At 36.3% G+C, this 16553-nt stretch overlaps 1 protein-coding gene across 3 annotated transcripts in view; it reads left to right on the top strand.

Annotated features, from left to right (window-relative positions):
- Nucleotides 1-16553, top strand: part of CBLB (Cbl proto-oncogene B) — a 124666-nt gene that overhangs the window by 82252 nt on the left and 25861 nt on the right. For all 3 annotated transcript variants that reach the window (XM_069868517.1, XM_069868525.1, XM_069868508.1), the window contains exons 7-10: nt 3392-3529; nt 4099-4186; nt 6451-6582; nt 10268-10471. In XM_069868517.1, coding sequence (XP_069724618.1) covers nt 3392-3529; nt 4099-4186; nt 6451-6582; nt 10268-10471 — 562 coding nt within the window. The remainder of the gene's footprint in view (nt 1-3391; nt 3530-4098; nt 4187-6450; nt 6583-10267; nt 10472-16553) is intronic.

Here is a 16553-nt window from a genome sequence, read left to right as displayed (position 1 = left end):
ATTAGCACATGAAAGTCTAAATAAGTACAAATAATAAAAAAACTTGTACATTGCATTTCAGTTTTTTTCCTGGCTTATGTACAACAAACAATGCATTCTTGAAAAGCATGTTTGAAAATATAACTTGCTTTTCAGAATTTGCCCTGAATTATGGCTTAATAGTAAAGTAAAAATTGTCTTAACATTTTTCATGGTGGCACATTTAAGCACTGCTTAAATTGATAATCCAGGTGTTCTTTTATGTTCATATATTTTTTTTCTTTGCCAGTAATGATTCTGTATCACAGACTCTGCAGCTAGAAAAGGAATCTTTCAGATTAAATATCATGACACATAGAGTTTTTTAAATAATTTCTATGTTGTGCTATGCATACTGAATTGTCATCATTTTATCATTTAACTTCTGTCATTTATGCCACTTCTGCTGTCTTGTTTTTTTTCTTCTTCACTCGGATTGGGAAAATAAAATTTCATTAATGGATTTAATCCTATATTACATAACTTTTATTTTGCTATGTCTTTCAGTTGTGAAGATTTTTTTGTAATTTCTGGTTTTCTAGCTTTGCTGCAGGATCATATAGATGCATAGTTAAAATTAAGATCACGTCATTTTGAAACTTGTTAGAGAAGTCTAGCAATGGTTATACCCATATTCTGTACCTGGTTTGTTTTGATTTTTAGCAAACGATGTGTTGGATCTTATTAAGCTACCTGAATGGTCAACTGCATATATAAAAATCTTGTGGATCCAGTGCAATAACATTGATTTTCTTTTTCTTTGTTAGCTTGGCACTCAGGAACACTATTACAGAAATCAGATAACTAGTTTTATTTTGAGAGTGATTGCTATACTTACTATTTTCTCTGTTATTGATTATGATTCTGTGAAGATAAAAAAGAAGTAATAGAGAAATTACTGAATTTGCCTTTATGTTCCCTGTAAATAGAATATTAGTTTTAAGATAACTTTCTATTGCATATCAGAAAATTACTTTCTCAATTGCTTAGGCGAAATGTTTAAGTGTGAAAGAGGAGATATGAAGTGGAATTACTTCTTTAATCAGTCTAAAACATCCTGGAAACTACAAGATCTTGTTCAAATGAATAGTTACTACTTCAATGTAATGTTGGCCCTGCTCAAGTTTGGAAAAGCTATGCCAGACCTTAGGGAGGCCAAGATCCTTATTTTTAAACAGCTCGGAATGGAATAAAATATTGATCTATAATTAGGAGAAGCTCACAGAATTATAGAATGACCTGAGTTGGAAGGGACCTATAAGGTTCACAGAGTCCAACGCCTGTCCCTGCATAGGACAACCTCAACATTTACACCTTGTGTTTGAGGGCGTTGTCCAAATGTTTCTTGAATATTCTCAAGCTTGGTGCCATGACTGTTTCCCTGGGAAGCCTGTTCCAGTGCTCCACCATCCTCTGGGTGAAGAACCTTTTCCTAATATTCAGTCTAAACCTCCCCTGGTACATCTTCATGCCATTCCCTCATGTCCTATCATTGGTCTCCAGAGAGAAGAGATCAGCGCCTGCTCCTCCTTCTTCCCTTGGGAGGAAGCAGTAAACTGGAGTGAGGTCTCTCCTCAGTCTCTTCTTCTCCAGGCTGAACAGACCAAGAGACACCAGCCCCTGCTTGTACAGCTTCCCCTCTAAACTCTTCACCAACTTTGTGGCTCTTGCTCCAAATGCTCTACAGTAGCTTGAGATCCTTTTTATACTCTGGTGCCCAAAACTGCACACAGTACTCAAGGTGGGGCTGCAGCAGTGCTGAGCAGAATGGGACAATCACTTCCCTCGACCAGCTGCACTGCTGTGCTTTATACACCCAAGGACCTGGTTGGCCCTCTTGGCTGCCAGGGCACACTGCTGGGTCATGTTCAACTTGCCGTCAACTAGAACCCACAGATCCCTTCCTGCAGGGCTGCTCTCCAGCCTATCGCTCCCCAGACTGTATTTGCATCCAGGGTTGCTGTCTCCCAGGTGCAAAATCTGGCGCTTGGCCTTTTTAAACTTCATGTGATTGGCAATTGCCTTGCTCTCCAGTTTGTCTAGATCCCTCTGCAGGGTGCCTCTGCCCTCAAGAGTGCTAATGGCTCCCCTGAGTTTCATGTCATCAGCAAACTTGATTAGTAAACCTTCAAGTCCTGCATCCAGGTCATTTATGAAGAAATTAAAGAGTACTGGCCCAAGGATGGATTGCTGTGGAACCCTGCTAGCGACTGGTTGCCAGCCTGGTGTAACCACATTTACTAGGACACTTTGAGCCCGACATACCATCCAATTGTTCCCCATTTTATTATGTGTTTATTCGCCTGTATACTGGATGTTTTGTTTAGGAGGATACTGTAAAAGACAATATCAAAGGCCTTACTGAAATCCAGAAAGATTACATAACTAGTTTCTCTTAGTCGTCTAGGTGGGTAACCTCGTCACAGAAAGAAATTAAGTTTGTCAGGCAGGACTTAACCTTTATAAGCCCCCTACAAAGCTATTCCGTAATACAAAATTGAATTGGTAAGAAGAGCTAAGCATGCCTGATAACTATTGCCTGTTGTCTTTCTTTTTCTTCTCGTGTGCTCTCTGTCTGCACTATGTATACTCCTGCTATCACCTGTAACACACAAGTATTTAAATCTGAAGTCCAGTTGCATTCGTATTATCTGGTATTTTTTGAAGTAGAACTGATTTCTTCTGAATGCTCACCTACTCCGGTACACACAAAATTAACATTGCCGGGGAGGTTTAGGCTGAACATTAAGAAAAAATTTTTAATGGAAAGGGTCATTGGGCACTGGAACAGGCTGCCCAGGGAGGTGGTTGAGTCACCTTCCCTGGAGGTGTTTAAGGGACGAGTGGACGAGGCGCTGAGGGGTATGGTTTAGTATTTGATAGGAATGGTTGGACTAGATGATCCAGTGGGTCTTTTCCAACCTGGTGATTCTATGATTCTATTCATCATTCGCATTTCTGTTCTATCTTAAGATGTTTTGTATTTCTCTTTCCATTGAATTCCGGCTATTGGCCTGTGTATGCACAAAAGGCATGTGTTGTAGTGATGGGGACTTTTAAATATAATACACGGTTCCTGAAAATTTTTATGGGAATGTTTAAACTGTGAACATGCAGATTTCACTTCGAGAACTAAAAAGCAAGCAAATGAAAATGTAAGGGTAGGATGCCACTGTGACTTTATTTCTGCCCAAGGTGAACTGACAGTGTAAAAGATGCAGGTTTATTTAAGGAAGAACTCATGGAAGAATTGGGAATCTAAACCAAATCTTGAGAAACCTAATTCAATGTCTTAACCAGAAGCTATAGTTGCTCTCTTTGCTTGTTTTGCTGAACTGTGATTAACACTGATTTTTTTTTTTTTTTAATTCAGCTATATTTTCAGACTGAGTTGCACTCGTTTGGGACAGTGGGCCATTGGATATGTGACTGGTGATGGGAACATATTGCAAACCATACCTCATAATAAGCCTCTGTTTCAAGCTTTGATTGATGGCAGCCGTGAGGGATTGTAAGTACAAATTACTATAGACACCATAGGTATAAAATCCTGATTTCCTTGTTCTTCTAGTGCTTATATAGGTAGCTCTTAAAGATATTTTAAACACAAAATCTGGATATGGTGTTTAGCATTCCTTTGGAGTTGAAGAACCATCCCTTTTAGTAATTTGAGAAACCCTTGTTTCCAGGTAATTCCATTAACCAAAGTTAACGAAAGCCATATCTCATAGCAGATAAGTTCTAGGAGAAAACAAAATTGGGCAGATCTGTCACATTGATTTCTCCCCCACCCAATAAGAGTCCCAAATGCACTAAAGCTTATTGAACAATTACTACTGCCAGTTACTCATGTGTTGAACTCTGGACAATGATTCGAAAGCTATGTAATTGCTTTTTTATATATTGTGCAGCCAGAACATTTTCCAGGTTCTAATAGCTTACTGAAAAGATTTATAATTATAAGAGAATTTAAGTTTGTAGGGAGTGGTACATTGTTTACTTGGTTGGTTGAAGTCTTTGAAATGTCATAGGTATTATTTAACTAATATTCATATTTATAATAACCTTCTTGTGATGCAGCTATCTGTTCCCAGATGGACGAAGTTATAATCCTGATTTGACAGGATTATGTGAACCCACACCACATGATCACATAAAAGTCACACAGGTATGTTGCAGATTTTGTCAGTTATTTTGTTATTTGCAGTTCAGTTAGCATTTCATCTAGCAGTGATAATAAGCTTTTATTAAAATGTGAGATATAAATTCCTAAGAGTGAAAATATGCTGTTGATAGAAGGGCTTAGATGAAAAACAAGATAATAGACCTTTAAACTCTAGAGCTGCTCGCGATGCAGACAGCATATCTTGGAAAGTTTTGTTTATTCTAAGTCAGAAATGTGTTAACAGTTACTAAAGATTTATCTGATATTTATGTTACAGGTTTATGTAGCTTGGTGTTTCCTTGCTAATAGCAGATGGGAATACAGAAATAAAATCAAGATCAGATGATAGTTTTGAAGCCTGAATAGGAATGGTTCAGTATGTGGTCAGATCCAGGAGGAACAAAATAGTTCATGTATTATAAAGGTACTGGTTCTAGAGTCTCTCTTGTTCGCCTATTGTGCAAATTAAAAGAGAGATCAGGGAAAAGCAACAGAATTAAGTGCCCAAAGGGACTCACTTTGCAAAGAAAATCAGAATATCTAGATGTCATTGTAATCTTGTTAAGTCGTGATGTGGTAAACTAATGTGCAGGTGTTGGATATTCAATTAATAGGAAATAGCCACCACAAGAAAATTGCTTGATTAGAAATGGTGCTGAAATTAACATTGAAAAGTTAAACTATACTGTGTAGAGCATTTTTACTGACAAAAGTGTCTGGAAGATTTGAGGATATGTTAAATGAAAGACATTAGACTGGATACAAGCAATACTGTTTCAGGTGGTCTTCTTTTTCCTCAGAGTAGACTGAGTGACCTACTGAATCTTATGTAATTCTGACTGCACATTCCACCTCCAAAAATGTTTTAGAAAAGGAAATATTCATTACCATCTGTGGTATTATCAGGAATACCATTATAAAAATATCTGTTTACTAAGTAAATGAATTGTAAAAACAATGACCTGAAGAAAGTTTGAGTACTTCTACTTCTCTCACTTTCTTCTTTTCTCTGGAGTCTTAAAATACTAATAAGAGAATAGTGCACAGATATCAGATATTTGTGTTGCACAGGAAGATTTTCTAGTCCCAGATCTTTACTTTTTCTCAAGAAAAGGAACAACAGCTTAGATATTCTTAGTGCTTGCCTTGTGCTTCACAAGCCAATTGTGTTGTATTTTAAATTCCCTCAGTGAATCTGATTGCTTCTGGACTTGTAGTTTTGAGTACACTATTAGTTAATTCTGATGGCAGATAATTCAACAGAGTCTGAACTATGTTAATGCTGCCTTAAGTAATATATAACAGCAGTAGTTTAAAGCTGTCACTGGAGCCTCTTAAACTATGAAAAGATGGTATAACAGTGGCTACAGGGCTAGATTGCTGCAGATGGGTTCTTTGTGAGAGCTCCACCATAAGTATCTTTAGTACATACTGATTACAGCTGCAGATATGAGATGTCTCTTATTTCCTAGTTTTCTTAGCCCCATCCCCTGTCCCTTTACACAGCAGTAGCTGCTTATTTTCCTGTGACCTGGATTGTAGTTACTTCAAACTTCTAGATTTTGGTTTTCCAAGTCTAAAAAAAGCTGTATTTCTACAAAAATACTTTTGATTGTTAGTTCCCGAACAACACTTAATTGTAGAAAACTGTTTTTTATCTATTATTTATTTCTCCTGAAGGTGATCTTATACCTGTCGTGTAAGCCATGTTATCCTGAGGGTACTCTTGCCACACTTCTTTCACAAGGGGGGTTTACCTCAGTTAACCTTGCTACCATGCTAAATCCTTGCTGTGAGTAGAAAGCCCTCTAACTTGTCAGTTGTTAATCCAGTAACTTTTATTAACCTAAACTCATGCCTAGAAAAAGAAATCCTGATTTTGTTGCCATTCATCAATTAATTTCTCACTTACGTTTACATGTTCATTATCTTCCTCTTAGCTGCAGCCAAGAAAAAGCATAATGTATGCATTGCATAGTAGTTAAATGTGAGAACTCTGTAGGAAACCTAATAGGCACAGATATTTTAAACTGCTTGCAGCATTTATTGTATTATATCATAGGTTTGAAGAAATAAAGAAGTAAGCTGTTTCAATAACCTTCGCGTGGCTTTTCAATAGATCTGTAGCAATAGTTTTCTTGACTAATAAGTAAAATGGGTTGGAAAATAGGGGACTCAAACATTTCTCTGTTGCTACTGATGCTTAAGTATATTCTTGTGAGCAAATCATGCTAAAGAAATAATAGTTTGACTTTCTTTTGTTACAGGAGCAGTATGAATTGTATTGTGAAATGGGTTCCACTTTTCAGCTGTGTAAAATCTGTGCAGAGAATGACAAGGATGTGAAGATAGAGCCTTGTGGACACCTCATGTGCACTTCTTGTCTTACAGCATGGCAGGTACTGTAAGTTCATTTAGTGGAGAAGAGCATGGATTTCTCTGTTACATCACTGTTTATGGTGTGGGTATATGTGTACTTTTCCAGATGCTCGGTAAGAGGGCTCGAGTTCAAGGACATATCTATTTAAAATGACAGTTTTTTTCATTTTATGCACTAAAATGTGTGGAAAAAAGTTCCAGGAGTCATTAAAATCTGGACTTGGGTTGCCAGGGCCATTCATAGGCTGCTGCCAAGTGGAAACTGTTTTACAGGTATAATATCTACTGAGACCGTGAAAACCGAGCATTTGGTGTCAAAACAGCTGCCCAGGTCACTTCATGTTGTATTCAAAAGACATGAAGGCAACAAGTAGCAGCTCAGAGTAGATAACTGACAAGACAGCATTTTATAGGGAGGTAGGATATCTTTCTTTGGAGAAGGATTCAATCAGTAGAAGAAGTCGTGAGATGACTTGTGGAAGATAAGCTTAGAATTCCTGTATTTCCTGTTGATCATAAATAAAGCTCTAAACCACGTAGCTTTAGCCAGTTGCTGGGGTAAGTGATTGAATGTCATTTACAAAATATTCCCGAAACCACAGAGACTTCCTGGTTACACATGTTGGTGTTTTTCATGGACTTACCAGTCTGTGGGAAAAGAGAACTTTCGTCTTTCTTACCTATTTTCCCTGGGGAGAAGGAAGTATGGGTCATCCCATTCTCAGGCAGGACTCTGTGCCACAGTTAGTCATCAGTCTTTGGTTAGAAGTGTAGTGAGAAGAGTAAAAAGAATCCTTGATTTTAGTCTGTTTTTGACCTGGTTTTAAATGAGTTGTTCTCAGATTGAGTTTTCATTCTTGTGTTTGGGATATGACTTAAAATGCTATAGTTTTTCTTTTCAAACTCCTAATTAAGAAATCATCATTGGCAAGCCAACACAATGTATCGGGAACTCCATTTGAGTTTTTCTTCCATTAGCAATAAAGCTTGCTGAAAAAGGAGTATTCTCAGTTTCGGATTTGTGTTCTTTCTGAAATTGGAGTTGTTTGCTCCAAACAAATCTTTCGAATTGCCCACAGAGCAGAAATTCTGAGAAAATTCCCTTTTAGACTTACCCAAATATTTATTTCACTACTAAGCAGCTGCTGAGCTGGAACAATATTTCTCATTTCAGGAGTAACCTTTCTCTGTTCTTAGCAGTTTCATTCTCAATTCCAAACATACAGGTCTGACTATGTTAGTCTTTGACTAAAAAAAAATCCTGACGTCTGTAGGTTTGGGGTTTTGTTTGGGTTTTTTTTTCACTTATCTAAAAGAACTAGGGAAAGGGACTGCAGAATGTACTTTTGTTTGCTGTGTGTCTCATGGGAGTGTGTTCCAGTGTTGTGCCAGTGACGTGTGCTGATTCTAGGGACTTGAGAATCTAAGGTCCATAGTATTTTGGCCAACTGGCTACGGATTCAGGAAGAGGACAAAAAAGCCTTTTAGGCTTGGAGAACTGACATGTTCAAAAACATCAACCTTCATCAGAACTTTGCAATTGCCTGTAATTGGCCAGATACATTACAGTCCTCATTACAAATCTAACTTTTTTTTATAATTAGTGGGGCAATAAAGAAATATTAGGCTATAACAGTGTCAACTGTTATGAGCTTCTGGCTGATTAGTATTTAACTGGTAGCATAATGACTCATTAGACATGCCTGAAGAGGTCCAATACAGATGTTTTCACTAAGCAGAAAATATTAAGTAAGCAACATCAGATCTGCATAGAATGCTAAGGGTGATTCTGAGTGGTTCACCTCTATGGAGCTCAGTCTCAAATAAGTTTTGGTTTGTTTCCTTTTTTATTATGCAACAGGAGTAAAGTGTCGTTTTCTTCCACAGAAACTCGTTCTTGTCTAAAAACTACATGTCTAGACTTGATTCTAAAAGCATATGGGCATATATGATACATTGCAATCTACTCTGGGTTATAAATGACCTTTCTGTGGACAAAGACAAACATGAATTCGTATAGATAACTTGGATCTCCGTTTTAATTTCTCAGTTGTATTCATACTGTTGAATACAAGTCTCTACTGCTGTGAATGGTTACCCAGTATATTTTGGTGAACTTAGTGCTTTTGAAAAGAAAGGAGGGAAACTGCTAGTACCGAACTATTTGACAACACAGATAAAAGGAAGCCTTGAAAATTTAATCTCTGTATCTTTATCGTAAGGCTGTTCTTGGAAAAGGGAACTTTAAAGAACTCTTTTAGTAAGGGAGGACTTCTGTTCACTTGACAGTTATTACTTTAGCAGTTCCATATGATTTGGAGGTACTCTGGAGTAATAAGTGATGTTGGGTAGTACATTGCAATTAGGATGCAAGACTGCTTAAAGTAGTTTACGTATATCTTTCAATTCAAAATGAAGATCCAGTACTGACCATACAAATAGACATGAATGTCGTCAGGAGATATCCTTTATAATTATATGGTCTTGGGATGCAGTTCTACAAACTGTAAAAGCATATGTCAGTTTAGTAAGACTGGCAAGTGTCAAGATAAAAATAATACTAGAGAAGAGTTAAAGCTGTCCTTACATCTGAAAAGTCAAAAAGCTGTGCTTGCTTGATGATACTTCAGAAATGTTGTTTAGAGTTAGTTTTGGTATTTGTATCTTTTTAGCTGTCTGTCTACTTGACTGCAAATACAACACAATGTGATTTCTGAATTCAGATTGAATTATCTTTGTCTTGAAGCTTTGGGACTCTTTAGGTTGTGGATTTGTTTTTTTGTTTGCTTGTTTATTTGTTTGTTTTGTAATTCAAGTCTACATAGTGCCTCCTGATGAGAAATTTTTTTTTATAAGTGTTTGAAAGACTTCTCTCTGATATTTTTATTGATTGTTAGTCTGAAATATACTCTAAAGGCTTTTTGATTACTTCTGGTGAGGAGAAGAGTATTTCTGAAAAGGGTAAAGTGAATGGATATACGGCTACTTATTTAACACATTATACCACTTAGAACTTGAAATTCAAGTAATTCTTGTTTCTGATAACATGTGAAAATATTTCCTTATTTTATATAATTTATTGAAAATGTAGTAGAGTCCTGTTCTGTTATGTAAGCAAGTCAAGTATGTAGCTTTAGATGTTCTGTATGCATATCGTTGAATGATGGTATTGTTGCAGCCATGATGGACCGTGCATGGGTTCCTCACAGAATAAGAGTTGTGGCCCTAAAGCTCATTTGCATTATTTAACTTAAAAGAAAAATTGTTACTTCATATTTAATATAAAAATATGCAATAAAATGCATTATCTTTGTCAACACACCTTGCCTTTTTTCCTCTGAAGAAACAAGAAAATTGTAATCCTGAAAGGTGAGGTGTTACTTCCTGACCTGTACTGCTAAGACAGTTAAGATTTTGGTGCTTTGTCCATACAAAGCACCAAAATAATAGTTGCATTTTGATTATTTATTTTTAAGTGAAGCTCAGTTTTTTTAAGGAGAGACAGCTTTAAAAGTGCCGCCGTTTTACCATTTGCTATAGTTAAATACCTATGAATTGGTTTCCTGTTTACTCTAGTGCTGCTTTATGAGCTCTTAAGAGATCTGTTAAGGGTGTTTTTGCGTAGAAATATATAAGACCTACTTTTAAAAGCACTTCTATTTTTAGTTTTAAGAATCTGGTTTGGGTTTTTTTTGTCTTCTGCAGGAATCTGATGGCCAGGGTTGTCCTTTCTGCCGCTGCGAAATTAAAGGAACTGAACCAATCATTGTGGATCCCTTTGATCCAAGGGATGAAAACTCCAGGTGCTGCAGTATTATTGATAGCTTTAGTATGCCCATGTTGGACTTGGATGACGATGATGATAGAGAAGAGTCTTTAATGATGAATCGTTTGGCTTCAGTCCGCAAGGTAAATTTTGAAATACTGTACAACAGATAAGGCTGTATGTTTGTAAATGAAGCTGCCTGTAACTTTAAACAATGAGAGGTTGCTCTTCGTACTCTACATTTCAGCAACTCACTGAACAGCTCTCAGTTTGGAAAGATAAAATGTATCGATATTGCAGCAATAATATGGAAGCTGGAAAGAAGAGGAAAAAAACCTTCCAGATTCTCAGCTGATAAGAACTGAATTAACTCTGTTTATAGGGCAGCTTGCACCAGCTGAGACTCTTATCCAAAATATTCTGTATGGACAATTCCCTGAACTTTTATTTTTGAGGAGCAAAAGGTTTCATATATACAGAACATATTATTAATTTTTTGTGCGTGTGTATACACATACACAGAGGGTGTTATAGGATTAAACTCAGGTTTCCAAATAGGATATAAATGTTACTACTTGGTAAAGGTGACTTGGAACCCAATTCATATTGCAGACAAGTAGCTGTTAATCATGTTCCATTTGAGTTGTCTGTGACTTCCCCTCCTCCCCTGTATTTTTAGTATTAGGTAATTCTAACAGGAAAAGTGTGTCTGAGATTATCCTCAGTGACTTTGTGGTATGTTTTCCATCCTGAAAGTGCTCCATGTTAAATTCTCAGATCTTTCTTGGTCACAAGAGATTTTATCACTGATAAAAAAATCACTATCATTAACAAAAGTTTATTTTATGATGCTAGTTTTCACTACTATATTTTAGCCTGGAATTGATACTGTCATAGGCCATGCAACACTGAATTTTACGGTGCGTTTTCTATGTTTTACCTTTTTACTGAGGTCATCTAGATGCGTAACTGGCTTGGAATTAATTATCTGACATCTCACAATGATAAGGAGCTAGAAGAGTATTTGCTTAAAAAAAAATGCAAAAAACCTAACAAAAAGTGTTTTACTCTCATCTGAGAGTACTGTCAGTTAATATACTTCTGATATCCTTCTTAACCTCTTAAGTCATATGAATCATTCTTGTATTGTGTAATACAGCATTGCCTGCTCTTGGGAACAGTTTATCCTTCCTGCCTGGACTTAAATTGCAGTCTGCAGCCTGACCTCTGTGAGATAGCCATGAATTGATGGGCTTTTATAGCAGTATCACTTCCGTGATAAGGCAAAAATGCATTATGCTTTCATCAAAAGAAGGAACAATAGGCTTTACTATAAGAAGTCTTGTTTTCAGGATCCACCAAGTGCTTGAGTGCTTTGGTGCTTGCTATTTTTGTGTCATTAATTTAATTGTTCAGTGAATGAAATCTACTGATTATCCTTGAAGTTCAGGAACTGCGTTTTTTGACTTGGTTAGCCACTTATTTGTGAAAGTATTGAATTATCAGGTCATTTGGTGATTTATCAACTGCTGTTTTCTTCTTAAAACTGTTACCAGTGGTTGCACAGTGATACTGTTTACCACACCTTACAGTTAAACTTAGTAATACCCTTATCAACCTTGTTTGTTTCTTATCCCTGCGAAATAGTATTTCTTCAGAGCCTGCTAGAAGAAATTCCTTCCCCCCCCACCCCCTGCCATGGTATTATGTAGGATTTTAGCCTTCTTGATTTTTTTTTGTTCCTTGTTAATGCTGTTAATATGAATATGGTACTGCATAATGGCTGTGTTTTTGCCACTTGATTTGTTGAAACAGTGGAAGTTAGGTGACAAAGACGATTTTCTTCTTGCAGCCAGCCTGCTGATACTGTTTTTACTTTTTGATCCCAATGAACATTTTTTCAGTTCTTATTTTATTACAAGGATTGTCATATGTTTTCTCAACATAGTGGTTAATTCTTGAAAATAAAATGGACCAATTTTGTTTCAAATCATCTAGTTAGACTGAGAAAATCTTGTGGCATATCTGGTTAGTAGTGAGCTGGGATGTTATACTTGCTAGAAGAGGAAAATTCCAGGAACATTAAGTCGTGATGAAAGTGGCTGTAGACCTTCACAATGTGTCACAGAATTATTCAAATCAATTCTTATTGTCCTTAAAACCTTGTGTGAGGTGCACTATTAAAATGTTTCTAAGCTGTTAGTAACAGTTTTCACTAGGTCTGGGGCTTGAACTTGGACATATATTCATAATGCAAAGAATAGTTGCAGTAAGTTTATTTTAGAAGTACACAGTCGGGTTCTTCCCTGATTAAGGGGCTTGGGTGGGTTTTAAGTGAGCTCTCTTTGGCAAAATTAAAAGCTGAACAACACTTTTTTGGAATTATCATCAAAGTTTATATAAAGAACGTATTTTTTAATCACCCGCTGTACTTGTATGAATTATGAATATAAATTGGATATCAGAAAAATACCAGTTCTGCAGTTTATCACTCTCTTTTTGAAGTGTACTCGTAAACTTTTAAGAGGTATCTGAATTAAGTCCCGGAGGGACCTCAGACTTGAAATCACTTTAAGGGAAAGAGTAATCACAAAGCTACTTACTCCTTCTTTAATGCAACGAGTAAATGGATCCACTTCAAGAAAAATGAATCATTCTTGCTAGGTGTTGTGTATGAGTCAGCAGCAGCTGTAACAGAGGCTTTAGAGAAACCCGCTGCAATTAGTGTGTTTATCTGCCTCATCAAGCATCTTATTTTTTTTAGTTTCCAAATTGTCCTCTGATATTTCTTTATGAAAGACAGATGAAGATTGGTGCCAAAAACTCTGTTAATTGTCTCATCGCTGAGAAATTTCCAGCCCCGTGGTATCAGATTAGCTAATGCAGTTGTTGCCTGAAGTGTTCCTCCTCTTAGCTCTGTAACGTTTGTGCTAGACAGGTACAATGTTATGAAATGCACATTAAAAAATATGCAGATTACAGGCGCAGATAAATATTAAAAATGGCTTTTTTTATTTTTGAAGAGGGCATCCGAGTCTTTAGTAGACTATTTTTATTGTTCTGTAATGTTTAATATTCTGTTGTCCCAATGAATTAAGAAATACCTGTCACGTTACCTTGTACAAGATGTAACTTGACACACTTCTTTTAAAAAGAAAGAAAGAAAATATGGAAAATGCATAGTGCAGGACTTCTTGTTAAGAGCAAATAACTTTTAATTTATAAGTGCTAAGATAATCGTTTGATCCAAATAATATTACATGAAAACAGAGGAAGACTGTAGCAATATAAGAGACTATGAGGTTTTTAATTGCGTAAGGTGAATTAGCATTCTCTAAAATGCTTTCTTATAAAACTAGTTTAAGTTACCTTGTCTAGAGAGTTACCCTCTTCTCTGGAATTAATTTCCTAGCTTTTTGAAGGCACCAAAACTTGACTTGGATTCACACAGTTACTTTAGAATAGTTATAGGAAATTATCAAAGCTGAAAGCCGCTGTTTGTCATGATTAGACTTTTTCCATCAGATGAGGTAGATGAAACTTCACAAATTGTGACAAAATACTGTGGCTCTCAGGTAGGAGACTATGGGTTTGCATCCTCCTCCTCATTTCCATATTATTTAATAACTTTTTTTGTGGCAATGGAAAAAGACAGATACTACATAGTGATAATGTTTTTAATGTCATCATAAAAATACAGGAATATGTAAAAAAAAGACTTCAAATATATATCCAGGCATTCTCTTCACCGTACGTTCTTGACTCATGCATACATATAGCTTCTTTCTTAATTGTACATCTGATTTGTGGGAATCTATTAAACAAGAGAGTCCTTAGCTGCTCAGTTATAAGTATTTGAAAGAGGTTTAAATGCTGGAAGGCAACGTAGTTCCCTTAGTTAAAATGTATTTTACTGGTTCCCTTGGACAGTTAGGGTGGTGCTGACTCTCCCCGCCTTAACTCCCTCTCCCTGCCTCACATGTGTTTTGCTAAGTCAGCAAAGGAAAGATCAAGTAAAGAATAAACCTTTCTATACAAAAAATGTTTACAGCCATCAGTGTTCAAGTGATGAAACTTTATAGCCTCATACTAATTTTTAACTCCACATTCCACTGATCTGTCTAGGTCATAACTAATCCTAACAAGAAATAGCAGGTATGTGAGTTACTTCCATGTGATTACAAATGAAGAAACTTCAGGGGACTAGTTGCAAATGAATAGCCCACTTACAGCGTAGGTCTGCTTGGATCTTCTTATGGGTCTTATTATGCATCTTATAAATTACTGAGTTTGCTCCAGCAGAACATTAACAATCAGGATAATATTCCTCAGTCAGTCGATTGTTAAGATTTGAGTTCACAATGCTTTTCGTACGTGCCTATCTGGCAGAAAGGCATTTGAAGCTGAATTTCTCAGTTCTATAGCCTGAGTATTAATATCTTCATCAGATAAATCTTCTATAGAAATTGTAATCAATGTCAGAAGCAGGCTTATTCTTGAATTCAAAGCGACTAGGGGCAAACTGATACCAGTATATCCCAGTTTTATATATATATATATGTTTAATAACACAAGTGTGATTCACTCTGCAGTTCAATTGCAAAGTAAGTCTCAGATGCCTATCCCTTGACAGTAGTCATGCCAGCTAGAAGAAGTCTGTGTTCTTATGAAGGAGTCTGTGTTCTTTCCCTTAATTACATCTTTATTGCACAAGTCTGTGTGTGTTGTAGCAGAGCCCGTTTGTACATTGGAGGTCTGTTTTCTGTCGCTGCCAGTTCGTTTGTATTAGTTTCTGTCTTAATTGCTTGCTTGTTTTATCTTTTTGTCACTGTGCTGCTCTTATTGCTCTTTTATTTCTAGTGAATAGAAAACACAGAAATCTCCAGTAGATGACAAACAGAAAAATTTTAAATCTCTTTGTTGTTAGATAGTCTGCCAAGAAGAGTAGTTGATACGTACATCTGTAGTGCCCTGGCATCCACAACAAATGCAGTCATCTTGTTGGCCTGACTGTCAACAAACATCAAATGATGCAGCCTTCTAGGTGGGATGGGAGTACACAGGAAAAATATGTTTTTCTTATAATGAAAATGTGATGGAAATCTGATACTGAATGCTGAAGAAAACCTGTTTGTTACTGTGGAATATCTTCTTCTGTTTTATTTTAAGTATCAGTAGATCTAAACAAGGAATCATAATTTTTAGGTTCTTCCAGCAAAGCGTTCTCTCTTCAGCACCAAGTGATGATACAGATTAAGCTTCCTTATAGGGGAGAAAAACTGCAGGTGTTTGCAGCTGTTTTCCTTTTAAGCCTCATAAGTTGTTTTTTTTGACCTGTTAGTCATCATCGGTTCCCTTCTTAAAATCTCTGAAGCTGCAGCATGTTGTGATAGCGTTGTGGCTGCAGGCAATAGTAGTTCAGAGGACTGAAAGATTATTTTGCTATTTTGAAGCAAGACATTGATTTAAACTTAACTTGAAGTCCTTTCACACACTTACTACTTTGAAAAATCTCCTTTTTGTTTTGGCAGAATGACTTACCATCCATGGAATGTGGTGGGTAGAGACAGCTAAATACCAAATACATATTGAACCAGAAGTTTATGGCATAAATTAAATCTCTTGTTTCAGCAGTATTAAAAACATATCAGGTTTTAAGATGGATGCATTTTTATGAATAATTCTATATGGTACTGTTAAGAAAATGACAGATTGTTAGCCTCTGTAAGCAAGTTATATAGCGAGAATAGTAGGATGCCTCAGTGCACAAGTGGCCTGATACTGATGCATGTTATGCATGTGTGTGTTGTTGAGTAAATATTGCATAAATGATAAACTGAATTGTCCTAAAAAGATTTATTGTAAATCAGGAAATAAATGAGGAAAAAAATAACTGCTTTGCCTTCTTGCTTGCTGATGATTTTGATTGGTAAGTTTTTGGAAGACACGTACACTCCATTTTCCATGGATGTATGATTTAAAAATGGGTTGTAGCCAACAGGCAATGTGGTGGACCAACCAGCTTTTAGAAGTCATATATACACTTTCAGGTTGAGTACTCTCTATTAATAAAAAGGCTGTCAAGAATAACAGTACTGCAGTGGAATCTTTGTCTCTGTTTTTGATTTTTTCCTTTTGTATGACAATGATTGCTTGTCTTTTAAACAAATTACTAGAATACATATTCTTTTCTTTTCATCACAAGTTAACATGGATTTTAGTTAC

This window comes from Phaenicophaeus curvirostris, chromosome 1 (assembly GCF_032191515.1).
Source record: "Phaenicophaeus curvirostris isolate KB17595 chromosome 1, BPBGC_Pcur_1.0, whole genome shotgun sequence".
Classification (NCBI taxonomy): domain Eukaryota; kingdom Metazoa; phylum Chordata; class Aves; order Cuculiformes; family Cuculidae; genus Phaenicophaeus; species Phaenicophaeus curvirostris.
This window is presented reverse-complemented; position numbering and strand designations above follow the sequence as displayed.